General features: G+C 46.4%; 1 protein-coding gene across 2 annotated transcripts in view; it reads right to left on the minus strand.

Moving 5' to 3' along the window:
* Positions 1-17916, minus strand: part of DOK5 (docking protein 5) — a 151307-nt gene extending 133391 nt beyond the window's left edge. The window contains exon 1 of one of the 2 annotated variants that reach the window (XM_070380999.1): positions 17556-17916. In XM_070380999.1, the coding sequence (XP_070237100.1) occupies positions 17556-17621 (66 nt within the window). In that variant the 5' untranslated portion in view covers positions 17622-17916. The remainder of the gene's footprint in view (positions 1-17555) is intronic. The other variant, XM_005891094.2, reaches the window with a different exon arrangement.
* Between the last annotated feature and the right edge of the window lie 1040 nt (positions 17917-18956).

An 18956-nucleotide genomic window follows, 5' to 3' on the forward strand; every position in this document is an offset into this window, starting at 1 on the left:
TGAGAACCCCATGAACAGTATGAAAAGGCAAAATGATAGGATACTGAAAGAGGAACTCCCAACTCTGGGAGTTGGTGATGGACAGGGAGGCCTGGCGTGCTGCGATTCACGGGGTCGCAAAGAGTCGGACACGACTGAGTGACTGAACTGAACTAAACTGAACTGTTATCAAATCATACTGGAACCACCAGCTATCATTGTTAGGTCAAAATTCACTATATATTGATTCATAGAGTTCCTAGTCATTTCTATCAATATTTCTACATTTCTACAAATTATAACCAACCACACTGACATGGCAATTGGCTGGCTTTATTCTTCCACAGAAAAATCTTTATTTGGCTGGAGGGTCAATACCTACAAAAATACTATTCAACAGCTTTTGGAAACAAATCTTTACAAAACTAGCTCGAAGGGACATGATTTTTCCTTGTGTTCTATTATTATCCTAAACAAAGGATTTGGGCTCCACAATTTACACCGTTCACCAAGAACAGGGCTCTGAAATACTGGATGTAATTTTGCTACCTAAGAGCAAACATCAACACTTGCAAAATGATACAGAACATCGGAAGTGAACATATTATCGAAATACACTGAAATTCCAAATCAGCTTGATTTGTTCTGAAAATCTGACCCAACTTCCTTCTCACCTTTCTCCAAAGGGACCACAGTCTCTCACTGCTGAAGCTGCCTGCCAAGCTTAAATATTTGAATATAGAATTCAAATCCCATCTTTCTCTCTTGACAAACTAGAGTTGCTGCTCTTCCCTTGATAAACTTAATAAGATATGTAAAAAGACCATGTAATCTGCCAATTTCTGATCGTGAGATGTTGCTGAAACCCTGAGCTCTCAACAGTCTTAATTAAAACATGAATAGTGATCGCTAAAGGAAAATACATTTCATTCAAACTGTGAGGATGTCTTACAATGTTTTTGGCAAAGCCATAATGATTATGCTAGGGTGCAGAAAGTCACATGGCCGAGCTTCCTCTCCTGCAAAAGAAAATACTCAGTGGAGGTCCCATGTGATGACTTCACGCAGGAATGAACAGGATCTGTGATTCTCCCGTGTTCCAAAGAGATGCATGAGAGGAAAAGTCAGTGATGTTACTGGATGTTGTCTTTCAGGATAAGACAATAGATGAGGATATGCCCTTGCCACGTAGAGAATGAATTCTTAATTTAGAAGTAAAATATGTTCACTAAAAATAAAAGTCATCTTCCAACCACTGTCCTCCACATCTGGCCACTTAGGGTCATGATACTGTCCTTTTATTGTATTACAGGAGATACAAATGTGCATCACTAAACATAAACAAATGGATAAATAAACTTAAAAGCATAAAATTTAAAAAGCAAATGACCACCCATCCTACTTTACCCGCAGCGCCCTACTTCTTAGCGGAAAGCACAGCTGTTATACAAGACGTGTGACCAGGAGCCATCCCCTCTGGTTTCGAAGCCTGAACTGATATGTTCCTTAAATTTAACATAATCTTCCCTCGCCTGCTTCTCGTTCAGAGAATAGCAAGATGCATTCTTCTAATGACACTGACAGTCTTATTAGTCATCTCCTCAACTAATACGCCAGTGACTTTCTCCATTTGAACCTTTACAAGACAAAATGAAAATCTGCTAATTTCTAACTCCATATGCCCAGTGCCCAACTAAAGTCATGATTACAAATTCTCCAGAATGCATGACCTTAACCGGCAGAGAGTTGACCCATTCTTTGAGTTAATATTAGAGAAATTAGTCTAACAAAATGATCTTTTTCATCTTTGAAAGACCCAGCTTCATCTATCTCTGAAAAAGAAACTTCAAAGTTAAACGCCAGTAAAATGTCGAAACTGCTTCACACACTTTATCTTGTATCCATCTCTCTCAAATGGATTTCACTTCAGAAATTTATTTCTGTATGATAAAGAAGTTTCTCCGTCCCATGTGTAAAACTGTCAAATCTCATTAAAAGGTAGTCCAGTAGCCTGGGGAAACGTACTTCTTTCTAAATCTTTAATCGATCTCGAAACATCTGCCAGTCAGCATATCTCCCGGAACTCCATTCATGCTATAAATGTTCTCCGGGAATTCACAGTTGCCCAGGGAAAGTGACAGTTTTGAAGGAAAATTACATTTTCTCCTCTCCTTGCGTGGGCTGCCTGATGGCCAGGTGCCCCATCCAGGATTAAAATGGAATCAAATCCACAGACAAAAGCATCTTCCTTCCCTCTGGCTACAAGTTACAATCAGAATTCTCCTCTTATAATGATGTAAACAGGTGGAAATGGCAACCCGCCCCATTATTCTTGCCTAGAAAATCCTATGGACAGAGGAGCCTGGCAGGCTACAGTCCATGGGGTCGCAAGAGTCCGACATGACTTAGCGACTAAACCACCACCAAACAGGTACTCAGGAAAAAGAACTGTAATCAGGCCTTTCTGGCAGTAAAAGAGAAAGCAATATGCATACAATTCTTGCCTACTCTTTATTTGGAGCTTCTTCCTTTCAGAGAAAACCATGGTTGGTATCAACAATTCAGAGTCCAAATGCAGGGTGACAAGCCAGTGGCAGCATCCTCCTAATTCATTCACTAGATGAGTCTGCTGAAGAGCCTGGCATTTTAACAACATAAGAAATGAAACAAGCCACCAAACTTCCACTTTATGAAAGGTGAACTGAAGAACCGTTTTGGTGTTGAGAACACTCGGTGAGACACAGGCAGAAACGATGGGCCAGCAAGTCAAGCCACACACACCCTTGCCAAGGTCTCGGCTCCCTCTTTGGAAGACGGGGCTGCAGGTTTGCGATTGCAAATCGAGTTTCCTAGCAGGAAGCAGGCTCTAAGGAGACGTGCATCCAGAAATCTCCCGGGAGGGCTCTGGAAGCCACATCAGGTGCGGGCCAGCTGTGATGTTCTGTGCACTGTGCCCCATGGAGACCCCACCCCGGGAGCTGGCCGCCTGCACAGCTGTCCCAAGCGGGGGCAGTCACTGGGGCCAGGACACGCCCCGGAAAGGGGCCTGGCGTCGGGCATGCAGCTTTTCGGCATCAGGACAGGGCTGGGCCGCGAGCTATCGACAGCACTCTCAGCACTTCCAGAGGGCTCGAGAGGCTCCATCCTGAAGAGACGGTGGAGATCTGGAAGGCGCAATGCAGTGCCAACATGATGATCCAGCCCAACCCAAGGCAGCCTTCCCATGGTTGGCCAATGGATGCTGAAATGTCAAGCCCAGTGAGGAAAAATAAGCCCAGACAATGGTGGAGAAAGAATTAGGGCCCTGCGCAGGTATCTCACTGGAATGTTGAAGGAGACGTGGATAAAATCATGAAGTGTCTGGCCCCTTCCCAGAAAGACTCTCACCAATATGGCAGAATGATACAGTTAAGAGCTTGGAGGAATTCTTCAATTCACTCAGTCATTCATTCGACAAATACTTATTGAACTCAAAGAAAAAAAGCAGGAAGCAAGACAAGAATAAGCTGTACCCATGTGTGGCTCACAGACTAATGAGGGGAAAAGCCACCACAACAACACATTCAATCACATATTTTTTTTAAGGTAACACATTCTTAACATTAATGTTTTTCAATTTTTAAAAGTTGTGTGTTTACTCATTCATCTTTGGGTGCACAGGATCTTGGGTGTGACACACAGGCTTTCCCCGGTTGCGGTGAGCGGGGCCCCTCCCCAGCTGCGGTGCTCAGGCCTCTCTCTGCGGGGGCCCCTGCTGTTGCGGGCGCGGGCTTGGAGCTCAGGTTCCGTATTGTGGCGCACGGGCTCAGCTGCCCACAGCACGGGGGGTCTCAGTTCCTGGAAGGAGGACGGAACCTGTGTCCCCTGCACGGGCACGTGGATTCTTAATCACTGGACCGCCAGGGAAGTTCTCAATCACGGATTTTAAAGCAGCCACGAGCGCCATGAAGAAACTGGCGCAGCGCTAACCCACGGAATTCTCAAAACGGTGGAACTGTTCTGTCCTCAGGGTAGGAACCAACAAAACCGTCACCACTGAGCATTTGAAAGTGGCTAGCATCATTAAGGAACTGAATACTTTGAATTTTATTGGATCTTAATTAATTTAAATGTCTACTTCTGCTTTATTGACTATGCCAAAGCCTTTGACTGTGAGGATCACTACAAACTGTGGGAAATTCTTCAAGAGACGGGAATACCAGATCACCTGACCTGCCTCCTAAGAAATGTGTATGCAGGTCAAGAAGCAACAGTGAGAACTGGACATGGAATAACAGACTGGTTCCAAATCAGGAAAGGAGTACATCAAGGCTGTATACTGTCACCCTGCTTATTTAGCTTACATGTAGAGTACATCGTGCAAAATGCCATGATGGATGAAGCACAAGCTGGGATCAAGATTGCCAGGAGAAATATCAATAACCTCAGATATGCAGATGACACCACCCTTATGGCACCACCCTTAAAGGGAAGAAGAACTAAAGAGCCTCTTGATGAAAGTGAAAGAGGAGAGTGAAAAAGTTGGTTTAAAACTCAACATTCAGAAAACTAAGATCTGGTCCCATCACTCATGGCAAATAGATGGGGAAACAATGGAAACAATAAGAGACTTTATTTTGGGGGCTCCCAAATCACTGCAGATGGTGACTGCAGCCATGAAATTAAAAGACGCCTATGGCTGATTCATGTTGAGGTTTGACAGAAGACAGCAAAATTCTGTAGAGCAATTATTCTGCAATAAAAAATAAATTAATTAAACACACACAAATAAATACACTTGCTCCTTGGAAGAAAAGCTATGACCAACCTAGATAGCATATTAAAAAGCAGAGACATTACTTTGTCAACAAAGGTACCTATGGTCAAAACTATGGTTTTCCCAGTAGTCACGTATGGATGTGAGAGCTGGACCATAAAGAAGGCTGAGCACCAAAGAATTGATGCTTTTGAACTGTGGTGTTGGAGAAGACTCTTGAGAGACCCTTGGATTGCAAGGAGATCAAACCAGTCAATCCGAAAGGAAATCAACCCTGACTATTCATTGGAAGGACTGATGCTGAAGCTGAAACTCCAATACTCTGGCCACCTGATATGAAGAGCTGATTCATTGGAAAAGACTATGATGCTGGGAAAGATTGAGGGCAGGAGGAGAAGGGGACGACAGAGGATGAGATGGTTGGATGGCATCGCTGACTCAATGGACATGAGTTTGAGCAAACTCTGGGAGTTGGAGATGGACAGGGAAGCCTGGCGTGCTGCAGTCCATGGGGTCGCAAAGAGTTAGACACGACTGAGTGACTGAACTGAACTAAAAAATACATGTGCCAACTGGCTTTTTCCACCATTTAGATATGGGATGGTGTTTGGAAAAGCATCTCCAGATTAGCAACATCCCAGCTGAGAGTTTCAGGATGAGAAAGAAGTACAGAAAATAAAAGCAAGTGGAAGAATTTTCTAATCAATGAAAAAGCAAGTATAAAGGCAATAACAGAGGATGGAGAGCTTGGCCAGTGGAGAAACTCGAGTGGGCAGGTTTCGTTGAGCACCAAGGGGGATGTGAACTTATTTGAGCACGGGTTTGGGTGGGATGAGTTATGGCCAGATACAGATTACAGAGTGTCTTGAGGACACTGCAGAATATTTATGGGTAAGGAGAAGGCATTAGAGAGTTTTAAAGTACAGATAGGATAGGATTGGATTGGATTACGAGGTAATGTTTGCTGCAAGCAGAATAAATTTGGAGAGTTGGGGACCAAACGAAGGCACATCCTTGCAGGAGAACATCCTTTTGAAGCTGAACACGCACAGAGTTAAACACACCTCAAGGGAGGACTGGCAAAAACAAATGATTCTGAGCACTCTCAGGGGAAGTACACCTGCTACACCCTCTTTGAAGGAAAATTAGACGAATTTACCAAAATTCTAAATGAACATAATTTTGTAAGAACAGCTTCCGTTCTAGAATTTATCTTAGAAACAGAGCATCGTATACGCCCATAAGTGTATGCACAGGATGTTTACTGCTTCACTGTTTAATTAGCAACAATTAGAAATTACATTAAGATGTCCACTATTAGTGTGAGCTAATTAAAGAAATGGAGCCAAATAAGTAAATATTGATAAAGTGAAAGCAAATATTGATAAAGTGAAAGCGCAAGTCGCTCAGTTGCGTCCGACCTTTGCCACCCCATGGACTATACAGTCTAGGGAATTCTCTAGGCCAGAATACTGGAGTGGGCAGCCTTCCCCTTCTCCGGGGGGTCTTCCTAAGCCAGGAGTCGAACTGGGGTCTCCTGCACTGCAGGTGGATTCTTTACCAGCTGAGCCACCATGAAAGCCCAAGTGAATATTGGAAATCCATAAAAATTTCAGAAAAGTGCTCCAACATAAGTTAAAAGAACAAAGATAGAATAACAGTACTAAATAACATGAACCCAAGCATGCAAAGCAAATTACACACACACAAAAACACAGGCATTTTTATATATGCCTATACAAATAAATATCTCCATACAGATACACAAGAATCTGCATAGAATTGCCCGGAAATGGAGACAAGTCTGGAGTAGGAGAGAACTTTCCTCTTCATTTGATCGTTTTTTGCTTTTTTAATTTTTTAACCATGTACATATAGTGTAAAATACTAGTAAATTAAAAAGAATTGATACAGGCAAAAGTCATTTTTTGTTGTAGGTAAAGAGGATCTATTTCTTTCTTTCTTTTTCTTTTGGTCAGAAATTCAACATTGTGACTCCAAAGTAAATCATAAATCTAGAAAGTTTTCCAGTCATCTGTTCTGGTTCTGGGGTCTGACACAGCTCAGAGCAGCACAGGGCCATCCCAAGTTTTCTCTGCTCTGTTCCACTCAGGAGGCCGACAGCAGGGCACTTGTGGAGACCAAGCTGGGACTAGGCGGGATGTGGAGTGTGCTCGGGCAGGCTCTGCGCATCCACGGCCACACCTCTGGCTCCGAGGCGGCCGGGGGAGGCAGGCAGGTCAGACCTTGGCACCACCATCTTTGCTGCAGCGGAAGCCGGCGTGAGAGAAGTTCAGCGACACGCGCTGGTCACAGCAGATGGCCAGCAGCAGGACGGGGGAACCAGGCCGCTCTTATCCAGCCGGCTCGCCCGTCTCCACGCTTGTCCTGCGCTGAGGACTGCAGCGTGGATGCTGCAGCAGGGCTGCCTACAAACACCACTCAAAGAATGTTACGGAACTCCTGGGATTTCCTGGGATTCCTGAGTATGCGTCCTCAGGAGAGGCTAGGCTTTCTGTCCGTTTCATAACTGAATATGCAAAATGTTATTTCAGGGTTTTACTCATTGAATTTAATGCTCATTGAGCACCGACTGCGGGCCAAGACATCATTCTATTATCCCTCCTCCCACCCGGACCCGCTTAAAGACTGAGCGAGTTGATAAAAATATTGATTGGGAATATTAGTTACTATATCCGTTTGATTCAATAAACATAACTTTTTCCCACTATATGTTGATCAAATTTTCAGCTTTATCATTTCAACTTTAGAATAAAAACAATTTCAAAAAAGAAAAATAAAGTGGGAAGAACCAGTCTACCCCACTTCAAGACATAGTATAGCTACACATGTAGACACATGTTGACACGTCAAGGCACAGCAGAGACACGCAGAGCAGTGGAATAAAACAGAGGACTAGGGACAGATGACGTGAATAAGCTCCGTGGAGAACAGACAGCGTTTCAGCAAATGGTCCTGGAGCAACTGGACATCCATAGGCAGAAAATGAACCTTCACATCAAATGCACACCGTATATAAAATTTGACTCGAAATGGACCACAGTCTTAAATGTAAAAGGTAAAACTGTAAAATATTTAGGGGGAAAAAGTAGGAAAAAATAGTTGGGATCTTGGGCTGGGCAAAGGATTAGTATGAAAAGGAAAAAAAATGATAAATTGGAATTCATCAACTTAAAAACGTCTGCCCTGTGCTAGACCTTGTTAAAAGGATAAGAATGATAAGCTACATAGTAAGAGAAAATATTTGTAAACCACATGTCTGAAAAGGATTAATATCAAGAATATACAAAGAACTCTCAAAACTCAACAGTTAAAAAACAATCCAAATAGAAAATGGGCAAAAGACATGAATAGGCATTTTCCCAAAATGTACGTATAGCTGACAAGCTGGAACATGAAAAGTGCTCAGCGTCACAAGGAGGGCCAGCATCACACGTAGAACGTCTACGCCGAGACTCACACCAAAAGCTGGGCAACCCCAAATGCTGCAAGGATGCAGAGACTGGTCACTCCTGTGATGCTGCTGTGAATGTAAAATGTGAAAAACAGCTTGGTGGTTTCCTACAAAAATAGACATGCAACTACAAATACACACAGCAATTGTACTCCTGGGGCGTTTTCCTAGAGGTATGAACATTTACATTCTCACAAAAACCCTAGCCCAGATATTTACATCAACCTATTCATGAGAGCCTAAAATGGAAAACACCCCCCAGATATCCCTCACTATTTGAACAGCTAAACAAGCTATCGCACATCCATACCCTGGACTACAGCTTAGCAGTAAAAAGGGAAAAGGAATAGCTTCCAATCTCATCATTTCATGGCAAATAGATGGGGAAACAATGGAATCAGTGACAGACTTTATTTTCTTGGGTTCCAAAATCACTGCAGGTGGTGACTGCAGCCATGAAATTAAAAGATGCTTACTCCTTGGAAGAAAAACTATGACAAATCTAGACAATGTACTAAAAAGCAGAGACATTACTTTGTCGACAAAGGTCCCTGTAGTGAAAGCTATGGTTTTTCCAGTCATCCACGTATGGATGTGACAGCTGGACCATAAAGAAGGCGAACCACCAAAGAATTGTGCTTTTAAACTGTGGTGTTGAGAAGACTCTTGAGAGCCCCTTGGGCAGCAAGGAGATCAAACCAGTCAATCCTAAAGGAAATCAACCCTGAATATTCATTGGAAGGACTGATGTTGAAACGGAAGCTCCAATACGTTAGCCACTTGATGCAAAGAGCCACTCAGAAAAAGCCCTAATGCTGGGAAAGATTGAAGGCGGGAGGAGAAGGGGATGACAGAAGATGAGATGGTTGTATGGACTCATGTAAGTGGACATGAGTCTGGGTAAGCTCCAGGAGACGGTGAAGGACAGGCAAGCCTGGCGTGCTGCAGTCCATGGGTTCGAAGAGAGCCGAACACGACTGAGCGATTGAACAACAACCACCATCCATACCCACAGAACCCATGACAACCACCACAATTCTAGAGAATTATACTGAGTCAAAAAAAAAATCCAAAACATCCCATACTGCATGGTTCCATTTCTATAATATTTTTGAAATGATGAATGATAAAAGAAATGGAAAACAGATTCACGTTGTCAGGGCTTCAGGGCTGTGGGGCGGGGGTGGGGGAGATGCAGGGGCAGCCACAAAAGACAATGGGGAGGACGGTGCTGTGGACGGACGGGCTGTCCCTTGATGGTATACCAGCATCCTGACTGTGATACTGGGGACTCGAAAAGCATCACCACTGGGAGAGCCTGGGGAGGGGCATGGCTGTCTCTCTGTGTCGTTTCTTACACCTCTTGTGAACCTACGATTATGTAAAAGCTAAAATTTTAACTCTTTTAAGCTGCACCTTGACTAAGTGCGGCACACAGGATCTCGGTCTTCACGGCAGCACGCGGGATCTCTAGCTGCGGCCTGGGAACACGTCTCTGGGGCACGTGGGGTTCCCTGACCAGGGGTGGAACCTGGGCCCTGCCGTGGGAGCTTGAAGTCTGAGCCACTGCCACCAATAAAGTCCCTAAAATTCTAATTTTAAAAAATGAGGCGGTGGTTCCTCACTGTTTTGGAAATCTGCAGGTGGGAGGTGAGCGGTTTGGGGACACAAAAGTCTAGATTTCTCTAAGAATCCCACAAAAGCTATGAAGCATCACCTGAGGAAATCATTTGCACCCTATCCATAACAGCACACAGAGCTAACACTTATATTCTCTGAGACCCAGGGCACCAACAGAGACTTAGAATACTCATAAAATAAACACAGCCTGCCGACTGCTCGGAAAAACCTCATCCAAAATGCAGGCATCTGCATTCTAGAAAGAAGCTATTTTAACTTCCACATTCACATATGTCTGCGGCATTTCTAAACTATTAGCTTCATTTTGAACTTCACAGAAACAGGGTGTTTGCAGAATGGAGGCAGACTAATCTCTTCCTGGCTTAGAATCCCTGAAGATTTGATTTCCACCCGATCAGAATCAAATTCCTACAGTAACAGGAAAATCAAATTTCCCCTCCCTCGTTTCATAAAAATGAAACAAGGAAAGACCTGAAGATGCCTTTTCACTTCAATATTTGACCTGTTGCTCAAACGAATTCTTCCTCAACTACAGTGAATATATTAATCTCATGTTAATAACACCAGCCCCAGAATAGAGTGTCAATTCCCCATGGATGTTGACCACATCTGTCTTATTTAGGGTAGTGTTCCCTAAGCTTCTTAACACGAGTATTCACTCCATAAACATCTGATGCGTGTTAAAATAAATGAAAGCAAATACCCCGAATGAAAACAGAATTCTTAAAATACCAAAGATAATGATCCACAAAATTGCTTAAAAAATAAATCTTTCTAGTCATCTCGTGAATATTATTAAAAAATACATTGGCAGATGTGGGGGAAATGATCACGTCCATAATTTGGTTTATGTCTACACACAAAAGCACTAAATTGGCCATTCTTTGCTTAAATCAGTTTTGGGGCTGATGATTAAAGGCTGTGACTTTATGCATAATTAATCACACCATCCACAAGGACGATCAAATAAAGATGGCTAAAATACCAGCTGGAAAGAACTTCTGACATGACACCAGTGAAGCAGATTCCAATGGGGTTAAAATACCAAGTATTCTTGTGTTTGTGCACGCGCGCACGCTCAGTCGTGTCTGACTCTTTGCAACCCCCTGGACTGTAGCCCACCAGGCTCCTCTGTCCATGGGATTTCCCAGCAAGAACACTGGAGTGGGTCACCATTTCCTTCTCCAGGGGATCTTTCCGACCCAGGGATGGAACCTGGGTCTCCTGCACTGCAGGCAGGTTCCTTACCACTAGAGCCACCTGAGAAGCCCAACAGTCTTAGGTGAGTGTCTGACCGTAAATTTCACTCCAGGAGGTCAGCCGCCAAGTCTCTTCCTTGAGGAAGGAAAAGGGTGCTTCATGCATCTTACTGAAAGATTACATGTGCTTGTGTGCACACGTGTGTACACACACTCATGTACTGATGGCAGGACTTCCCTGGTGGCTCAGTGGTAAAGACTTTGCCCACCAGAGCAGGAGACACGGGTCTTATTTCTCGGTCAGGAAGACCCCCTGGAGGAGGACATGGCAACCCACTCCAGCATTCCTGCCTGGAGAATCCCATGGACAGAGGAGCCTAGGGGGGCTAGGAGTCTAGGGGGTCGCAAAAGAGTCGGACACGACTGAGTGACCGTACTGATGGCATGTGGTTAATTTATTCCATTCCTACGATTTCAGTGTTAGTAAGGAATATAACTTAACATGCAGATTCCTGATCATCTCTGCAACCTAAAACCTTAAATGAAAAATGAAACGTCTCTGGCAGGCTGGGTCAAGAGAAACTGAGAAACGAAAGGGGTGAGAAAATATTTCCACCTGAAATTTGGCCATTAATTAACCTACTTTTCAAATCTACTCTGCCAGCCCCCCTTCTCCCAAAAAAAAGATCCTCAACTTAACAGAGTGTTGCTCTTGTCTGATGAGTTTGCTCAAACCAAACTTGCACACGGATGAGTTTCTCTGTCCTGACACTTCTGCCATGTACCTAACGATCAGGAAAAATTCTACGGTGGCCAATACCTCTGGCCATGACCTAGCATCAGTGGTTGTTCAGTGACTACTTCACAGATATTACATCTGTTTTCCTAACTAAAGAGCGAGTTCTCTGAGGAGGACAGCTATCGAAGTAGAAGAGGTATAACACCACCACGTAAGCACCATTATCCTCTAACAGCGCCGGTGGTAAGAGGGAGAGTGGTAAAAACACTGGTAGGGTTTCCACTGTGTCAAGCGTTGTGTTAAGCCTTTCATGAGGATCTTCTATTAGGCGGATATTATGAGCCTCCCTATTTTTACAGGAGACTGAGGCTTCTTAACGTTAAATATCTCACCAAAACTCACATAACCAGCCGCTGAATTGGGATTTTAACAGTCTCATGTCAGAGCCCATGCTCTTAAACCAGGAGGCAGTGATGGATTCATTCATTCATTCAATAAATCTTCATCAAGTGCTTCCCCATGCTGGAAACTGCTCCAGGCACTGGGGGGTCGGCTATAATTGATGGATTCATTCATTCATTCAATAAATTTTCATCAAGTGCTCTCCATGCTGGAAATTGTTCCAGACACTGGGGTTCAGCTATAATTGATGGACTCATTCATTCATTCAATACATTTCATCAAGTGTTCCTCCATTATGGAAACTGTTCCAGGCACTGGGGTTCAGCTATAACTGATGGTTTCATTCATTCATCCAATACATTTTTAAGTATTTCTTCATGCTGGCACTGTGGTCCAGCTATCATGATGCATTCATTCATCCATTCATTCACACAATAAACCTTCATCAAGTGCGTCTCTGTGCTGGAAACTGTTCCAGGCACTGGGGTTCAGCTATAATGAAAAGAGAGAAAAGTCCCAGCCCTCATGGAGCTCCACACGCTATTTGGGAGATACAGGCAATCAACAGGTAAAACCTACAGACAGATCAGCAGGTAAGTGGATGCTAAGTCTAGAGAGAAAAAATGGAAGGGATTCAGGGCGAGAAGGAGGGCAGCGATAAAACAGGAGGGCTGGAAGTTTCGATGACAAGGCGGCACTTGCAGAAAGGCTGAAGGAGGTGAGGAGACGGTCAGGAGGAGAGAACCTGGTGGAACCGTATTCCAGGCGGAGGGAGGGGCAAGAGGAAACATTCTGCGTCAGCACAGGACCTGGGAGCTGGTGGTAAGGCCGTCACTCTGGATCGCAGGGAAAGGCTTTGGTGGTCTGAGCAGTGAGGGAGATAAATCAGGGGGCTTGGGCCAGGGCGGTAGTGGCAGATGGTATGAGAGGTCATTGGACTCTAGCTATACTTCTAAAACAAAGCTTACAGCATCTCGTGATGGACTGGCCCTGGTGGTAAGAGATACGGGAAGGAGAGAGAATGGAGACTAAGCTTTGATCCTTTGCTGCTTGCTTGTTTGATTGCTTGACTGATTTTTACAGGGCAACTGAAATACCGGGACCTATAGTGGCTGAGATACAGGCTCCAGGAGAAGCCGGCTAGGATGAAAAAGTGGGTGGTTGGATATACTAAGCCTGAGCCTAGGAGCCGATCAGATGAAGATGTGGCTTGATGGGAGAAGAGGTCCTTCCTTGGTAGGTGAGCACAGAGATGCTGTTTAGAGGCAAGTGGGGTCTTCCCTGACGCAGCAGCTAACCCACCCACCCACCCAGGGACTTCCCTGGTGGTTAGGTGAGTAAGACTCCACACGCCCGATGCAGGGCACCTGATTCCTGATCAGGGAACTAGATCCCAAGGCTGCAACCAAGACTCAGCACAGCCAAATAGATACATAAATGCTAAAAAGTAAATAAAATCAAGTAATCAAGGGGAACTGCATGCAGATAAAGTAAACAGGTCTGAGACTCACCAGTGGACACGTCCTGACAATTACTGCCCGGGAGTCCTCTCCATTGCGAGGGAAGAAACAGTTGTTGCAGTTCAGTTGCTCAGTCGCGCCCGACTCTTTGCGACCCCATGGCCTGTAGCACACCAGCCTCCCCGTCTTTCTTTCATTATCTCCCAGAGTTTGCTCAAACTCTGCTAATGATGTGCAAATCACCTGATTCACCACTCCTCTAAAAACACAGGTTTAATGCCTTTAGTGGATTTGCCGAAAAACTGTGGACAGACCCCTCCCCACCCCCCAAAGCAGTGCCATCGACGCTCCTGAACAAATGCAGCCCCAGGGCCCAACCGGACAGCTCCATGAACCAACGGAGTGAGGCTGGAGAATAAAGACGTGAAGATACGGAGGCTTCTTCTGAGTTAAACGAGGTGAATTTCTAAGCTTTTGGATTGTTTATAGAAAAAAGCGACACTACAAATATTTGACTGCTTAATCGCTTAAACTGCTTAGTATCTCAACTAAAGGTGACCACTTACTGAGGTCCATCTGAACAGGGATGGTCTTAGAATGACTCACGCCTTGTTGAAATGTATTATATTTGTGTGTGTGTGTGTGACTTGCATACTGTGTTTTTGTGGGGATAACTACAAGTGTGTGTGAGGGCAGGGCTTCCCAGGTGGCGCTAGGGCTAAAGAACCTGCCTCCCAATGCAGGAGACATAAGAGACGCAGGTTCAATCCCTGAGTTGGGAAGATCCCCTGGAGGCAACCCGCTCCAGTATTCTTGCCTGGAGAATCCCATGGACAAAGGAGCCTGACAGGATACGGTCCACAGCGTTGCAGAGTGGACACAACTCAAGAGACTCGGCACACACGCAAGTGAGGACAAGCAACTCACTAATACTCAAACCTGTGAATGTGACATAAGCCCCTGGAGACGGCACCAATGTTTGCAGAGCATGTTTTCTTGGTCCCTTGTGAGAAATAAATCAGTATTAAATAACAACAACAACAAAATCACAGATCACTTAATGGATTTGTAAAAACTGCATCCAATGAAAGCTGCGTAAATATATATGCCTTTGGACGCTTCTAGATCGAAAGATAAGGAAATCACTAATTCCTACATCCTTCCACCAACCCCAACTCATCTCTAATTATACCAAAGAAACGATGCAATCAGAACCAAGGCTGTATGCTTTCAGTGCATTTTCATAGATATCATCTTATCCAAAGTTCACAGCATCGTTAAACACTGTTCAATGTACAGATAAGAAAATTGAGGCCAAGAGAAGTCAAGGGTCACAAAGCTAACAAGTAACAGAAGGAGAATTTGTCTCTTTTCTTCTTTTTCCAAATCTGCAGGGGCATTCCTAGGTACGACAGCTGCTCACCATTAAGTGCTGTTTTCTTGTTTAATTATAAACTCTCCTAAACATGGTTCTAACCCTCAGACACTTGTCTGGATTCCATTAATAAAGCCACCGTGTCATACTGGTTCTTCAAGAGGCTTATGATTCGCAAAGTCAGGCGTTTACTTTCAGTTCAATCCATGTTCAACTTGCACGACCTGAGCACCTGCAGCGCACTAACGTGAAGTCCTACCACTCTCTGAGACTTGCACACGCTGCCTGCTGTTCCAAGCCAGCTTCTGCCTCGATCAGCTCCACTAACATTTCTTTCTTTAGACTGAAGGTCCCTGTGCCATTTTCCCAATGTATTCTTCTTGATGCCTCCATTAAAGCTTTAGCTTGCAGTGGTTCTGACAGCCTCCTCAGCTTCTAATGATAAATTATACTATTTAGAACACTTTTTAAAATTAACTGCTGATAAAACCAAACTGAACAAATAAAACTAGATTTTGATTATTTTTGACCTTTTCTCTCCATGAACAATAACTGTCATTCAATAAATATTCCAAAATCTATTTGAGTATTAACACAGACACAATGAATAAATCCTAAGAAAGTACACTTCTGTTGGCATCCAAAATACTATAAAATATAAAGTAAATGCAAAGTAAACTACTTTTCCTTTCCTGACACACACGTGGGACTACGCTGTGTCAGTAGTAATATTACAGAAAAAGTCTCAATTACTATAAACTAGGAAGTTACAGTAACTAGTTTTTCAAATAAATCACCATGTGTCAAAATTTGGTATAAACTGATCCTTATGAATAATTCCCATTTTGTACATTAGTAATTCACGTCCTCTTTCTATTGGAATGCTCTCTAGCACAGAATGGATGTCTCATCAATTTCCTCAACTGACATGATGGAGTAAATCTAAAATTAGAATGGTGTTTTCAAATGCTCCTTTTAACACTGTAACACTTGGGTGGCCCACAAGGTTATGAAAAATAAAAAGTTCCTATTATTTCTGACTCTTTGCATGAGAGTCATTAGGTTAAATACCCTAACAAAAGCTGTTCCTGTTGATCAGAATGTCTGCATAGCAGGGAAGAAAACCAAGGAAACTTACGGTTGATAGGGACTGGTTAGTTCTCTTACACTGCTCCCTAATTATGTATTTGTATATTCACAATTACACAAGACATAGTTGCTAAAAAATGGTAACCAGCAGGGAAAGAAAGGAAGAAAAGAAAGGAAAGAAAGAGAGGGAGAAAAGGGAGGAGGAAGGAAGAAAGAAAGCAAAGGACCAAAACACATCAGGTAAGAGCTGTTGATAGTTATGGATATTTGCCACCAGCAGGTCTTCCTGTCTAGCTGTTTAACACGGTGAAAATTTCAATTTCCAGTAAGATTATCTAGTGCATTAACAAGTCCAAAGATCCAATCAGAGGACAGTGCCAATGACATATATTTGTGGAGAAAGATGTTTAAGTTATCCCTGTGGCCATTACTGATATTACCATTATTCAGACATTAGCAAAGTAAACTTTTCTCCCCCCAACCCTCTCGCCCCAAAGTACACAATGAAAAAAGAAAAAAAAAGGCAGCAACAGTACCCGACACAAAGCAAAGAGAAATGAGGCAGTCTGAAATTAAAAAAAAAAAAATCATTCCAGTATCCTCTTCCTCCCTCAAGAATTCCTTAGCCATCACCACTCAAGCCCAAAGAGAAGCAGAGTAAGTTCTCTTTGAAGTTCGTCAATGAAGAGCAAAGGGGAGAAGGGCCACAGAGAGGGAGTTTTAAAGGAGGACCCATCCCTGTGCCAACACCTGTCCACACCAGTGCCCTCCGGCTCAGCCATCCTTCCTTTCAGCACATATTTAAAGAGAGAGCGCCAGCTCTGCGCCAGGTGTTCCGTTCCGCCCTAACAGACAGCCTTCCAGGGGCATCCGGTGTGTACTCCAGCAACACATCCCCTGCCCAGGCTCAGGACGAGGACATCTACCCACGGCGCCTTCGCCAGCTCCTGGGCCGGGGCTGGGTCACCGTCCACGGCCCGGAGTTCCGAAAAAAGCCTTTCTCTTGGCAGAAGTGTCTCTCCGGGGTCGGGGGGTCACTGACCCGGCTCGCACCCGGAGCGGCCGCCGTTCCTCGCCCGGCCGGTCCGTCCCCCACCCCCGCTGGAGTGAAGTTGGCGGCGGGTGGGGGCACCGGGGCACCCGGCAGGCTCGGCGCCCCCGCCCGGGTTCCTCCGCGCCGACTCCCATGGCTACCGAGAAATATTTATTTCCATTCGCTGGGCTCCAGGCTACCGAGGCGGACACGCGGCCACCGGCGGAAAGCCAAGTCAGCCGGGAGACAAAGACAGACCCGCGACACACCGAGAGCGGCTCCAGCGGCTGCCCGGGTGCGCTCCAGCCGGCAAGGCGCGGCGCGGCGCGCCCGAGACCCCAGGGACGCTGGCCGGGGTCGGGACCCTGAACCCGCGCCGGGAGGCGGGAGGACGGGTCCACACTCACCCCCAGGCGGCGGCTCCGGATCCTCACGTAGCCTTGCTTCACGATGTCATTGAAACTGGAGGCCATCCCGGGCGGCCGGCGAGCTCCCCGCGCCCCGCGCGCGCCCTAAGTGGCCTCGGGTCAAGACGGGGCTCTGGGCTGGGCCAGGGGAGAAAGCGCAGACCGAGCGGCGGCGGCTCGAGCGGCGTCAGGACGCGCGCATCACTTTCCCGTCCCCGAGCCTGGAAGTGGGCGGCCGGCTCGCAGCCACTTCGGGGAGCGCGGGGAGCCGGCGCGGCTGGGGCGCCCGCGTCAGCTGACTCATCAGCCGGCCTGCTCGGAGGAGGGGCGGCGCTCAGGGATCCAGCCCAGCCTCTGCAAGGCAGGGGAGAATGGAGGGGAGGGGGACGGGGGAGGAGGGGGACGGGGGGGGGGAGGGGGAGGGGGGAGGGGGGGGGGGGGGGAGGAGGAGGAGGCGCAGGGAGGGAGGGGCGGCGCTCAGGGATCCAGCCCGTGCCTCTGGGGTGAGGGGGAGGGCGAGGAAGGGGGAGGAGGGGGGGGGAGGGGGGGAGGGGGGGGAGGAGGGGGAGGAGGGGGAGGAGGGGGAGGAGGGGGAGGGCGAGGAGGGGCAGCGCTCAGGGATCCAGCCCTGCCTCTCGGGGTGGGTAGGGGGAGGAGAGGGAGAAGGGGGAGGGGGACGGGGAAGAGGGAGCCGGAGGAGCCGCCGGTCACCCGCAGGCAGACAGCCTTGACGGCGCACTCTCCCCTCCACCCCTCTGGCGCCCCCCTGGCCCGATCCGGTCCTCCGACCCCTCCCCTCCCCGGGACCCCGAGTTGCCCTGCGCGCCCCCGCGCCTCGCCCACGCCCGCGGAGATCCCCAGCTCCTTTCAGATGGAGAGGGAATTTCACTTTCCTCAGCCGCGTCTCTCCCTCCTCTCCCTGCACCCCCAGCTCTTTCCGGAGGACGGCTGGCTTTTGCCTCTGCTGTGCGTGTGCCTGGGGGCTGTTGTTGCCCTGGTTAGCCTTGACCTTGGCATAGGAGGGGAGGAATAGTGTCCTGGCTTAAGCTGCCTGCTTCCTCGGATTTCCCTGGCATCCTGGACCTAGCCTGCGGTGATATCATTTTCCACATTTTGCTTGTTTGAGCCTGTCTTTCCAGGCCGGTTGTGAGTTTCCCAGAGGTTGACCCTTGGCCTCATTAATACCTGTACCCGCCTAAGCCTGACCCAGAGCAGATGCTGAATAAATCCTTAGTGCCAGGTACCCTCTGAGCCCTTAGCCAGACTCATGCAGACTCTCATATACCCCACAGGTACCCTCCCTTATAAGGTTCGTGTTCATAGCCATTGCAGGATGCCACCTACAGAACAGGGCAAAAGGGGGACCCATTGCACATCCACCTGGCCCTGGCTGCACTGCCT

The sequence above is a fragment of the Bos mutus genome, chromosome 13 (genome assembly GCF_027580195.1).
Source record: "Bos mutus isolate GX-2022 chromosome 13, NWIPB_WYAK_1.1, whole genome shotgun sequence".
NCBI lineage: Eukaryota > Metazoa > Chordata > Mammalia > Artiodactyla > Bovidae > Bos > Bos mutus.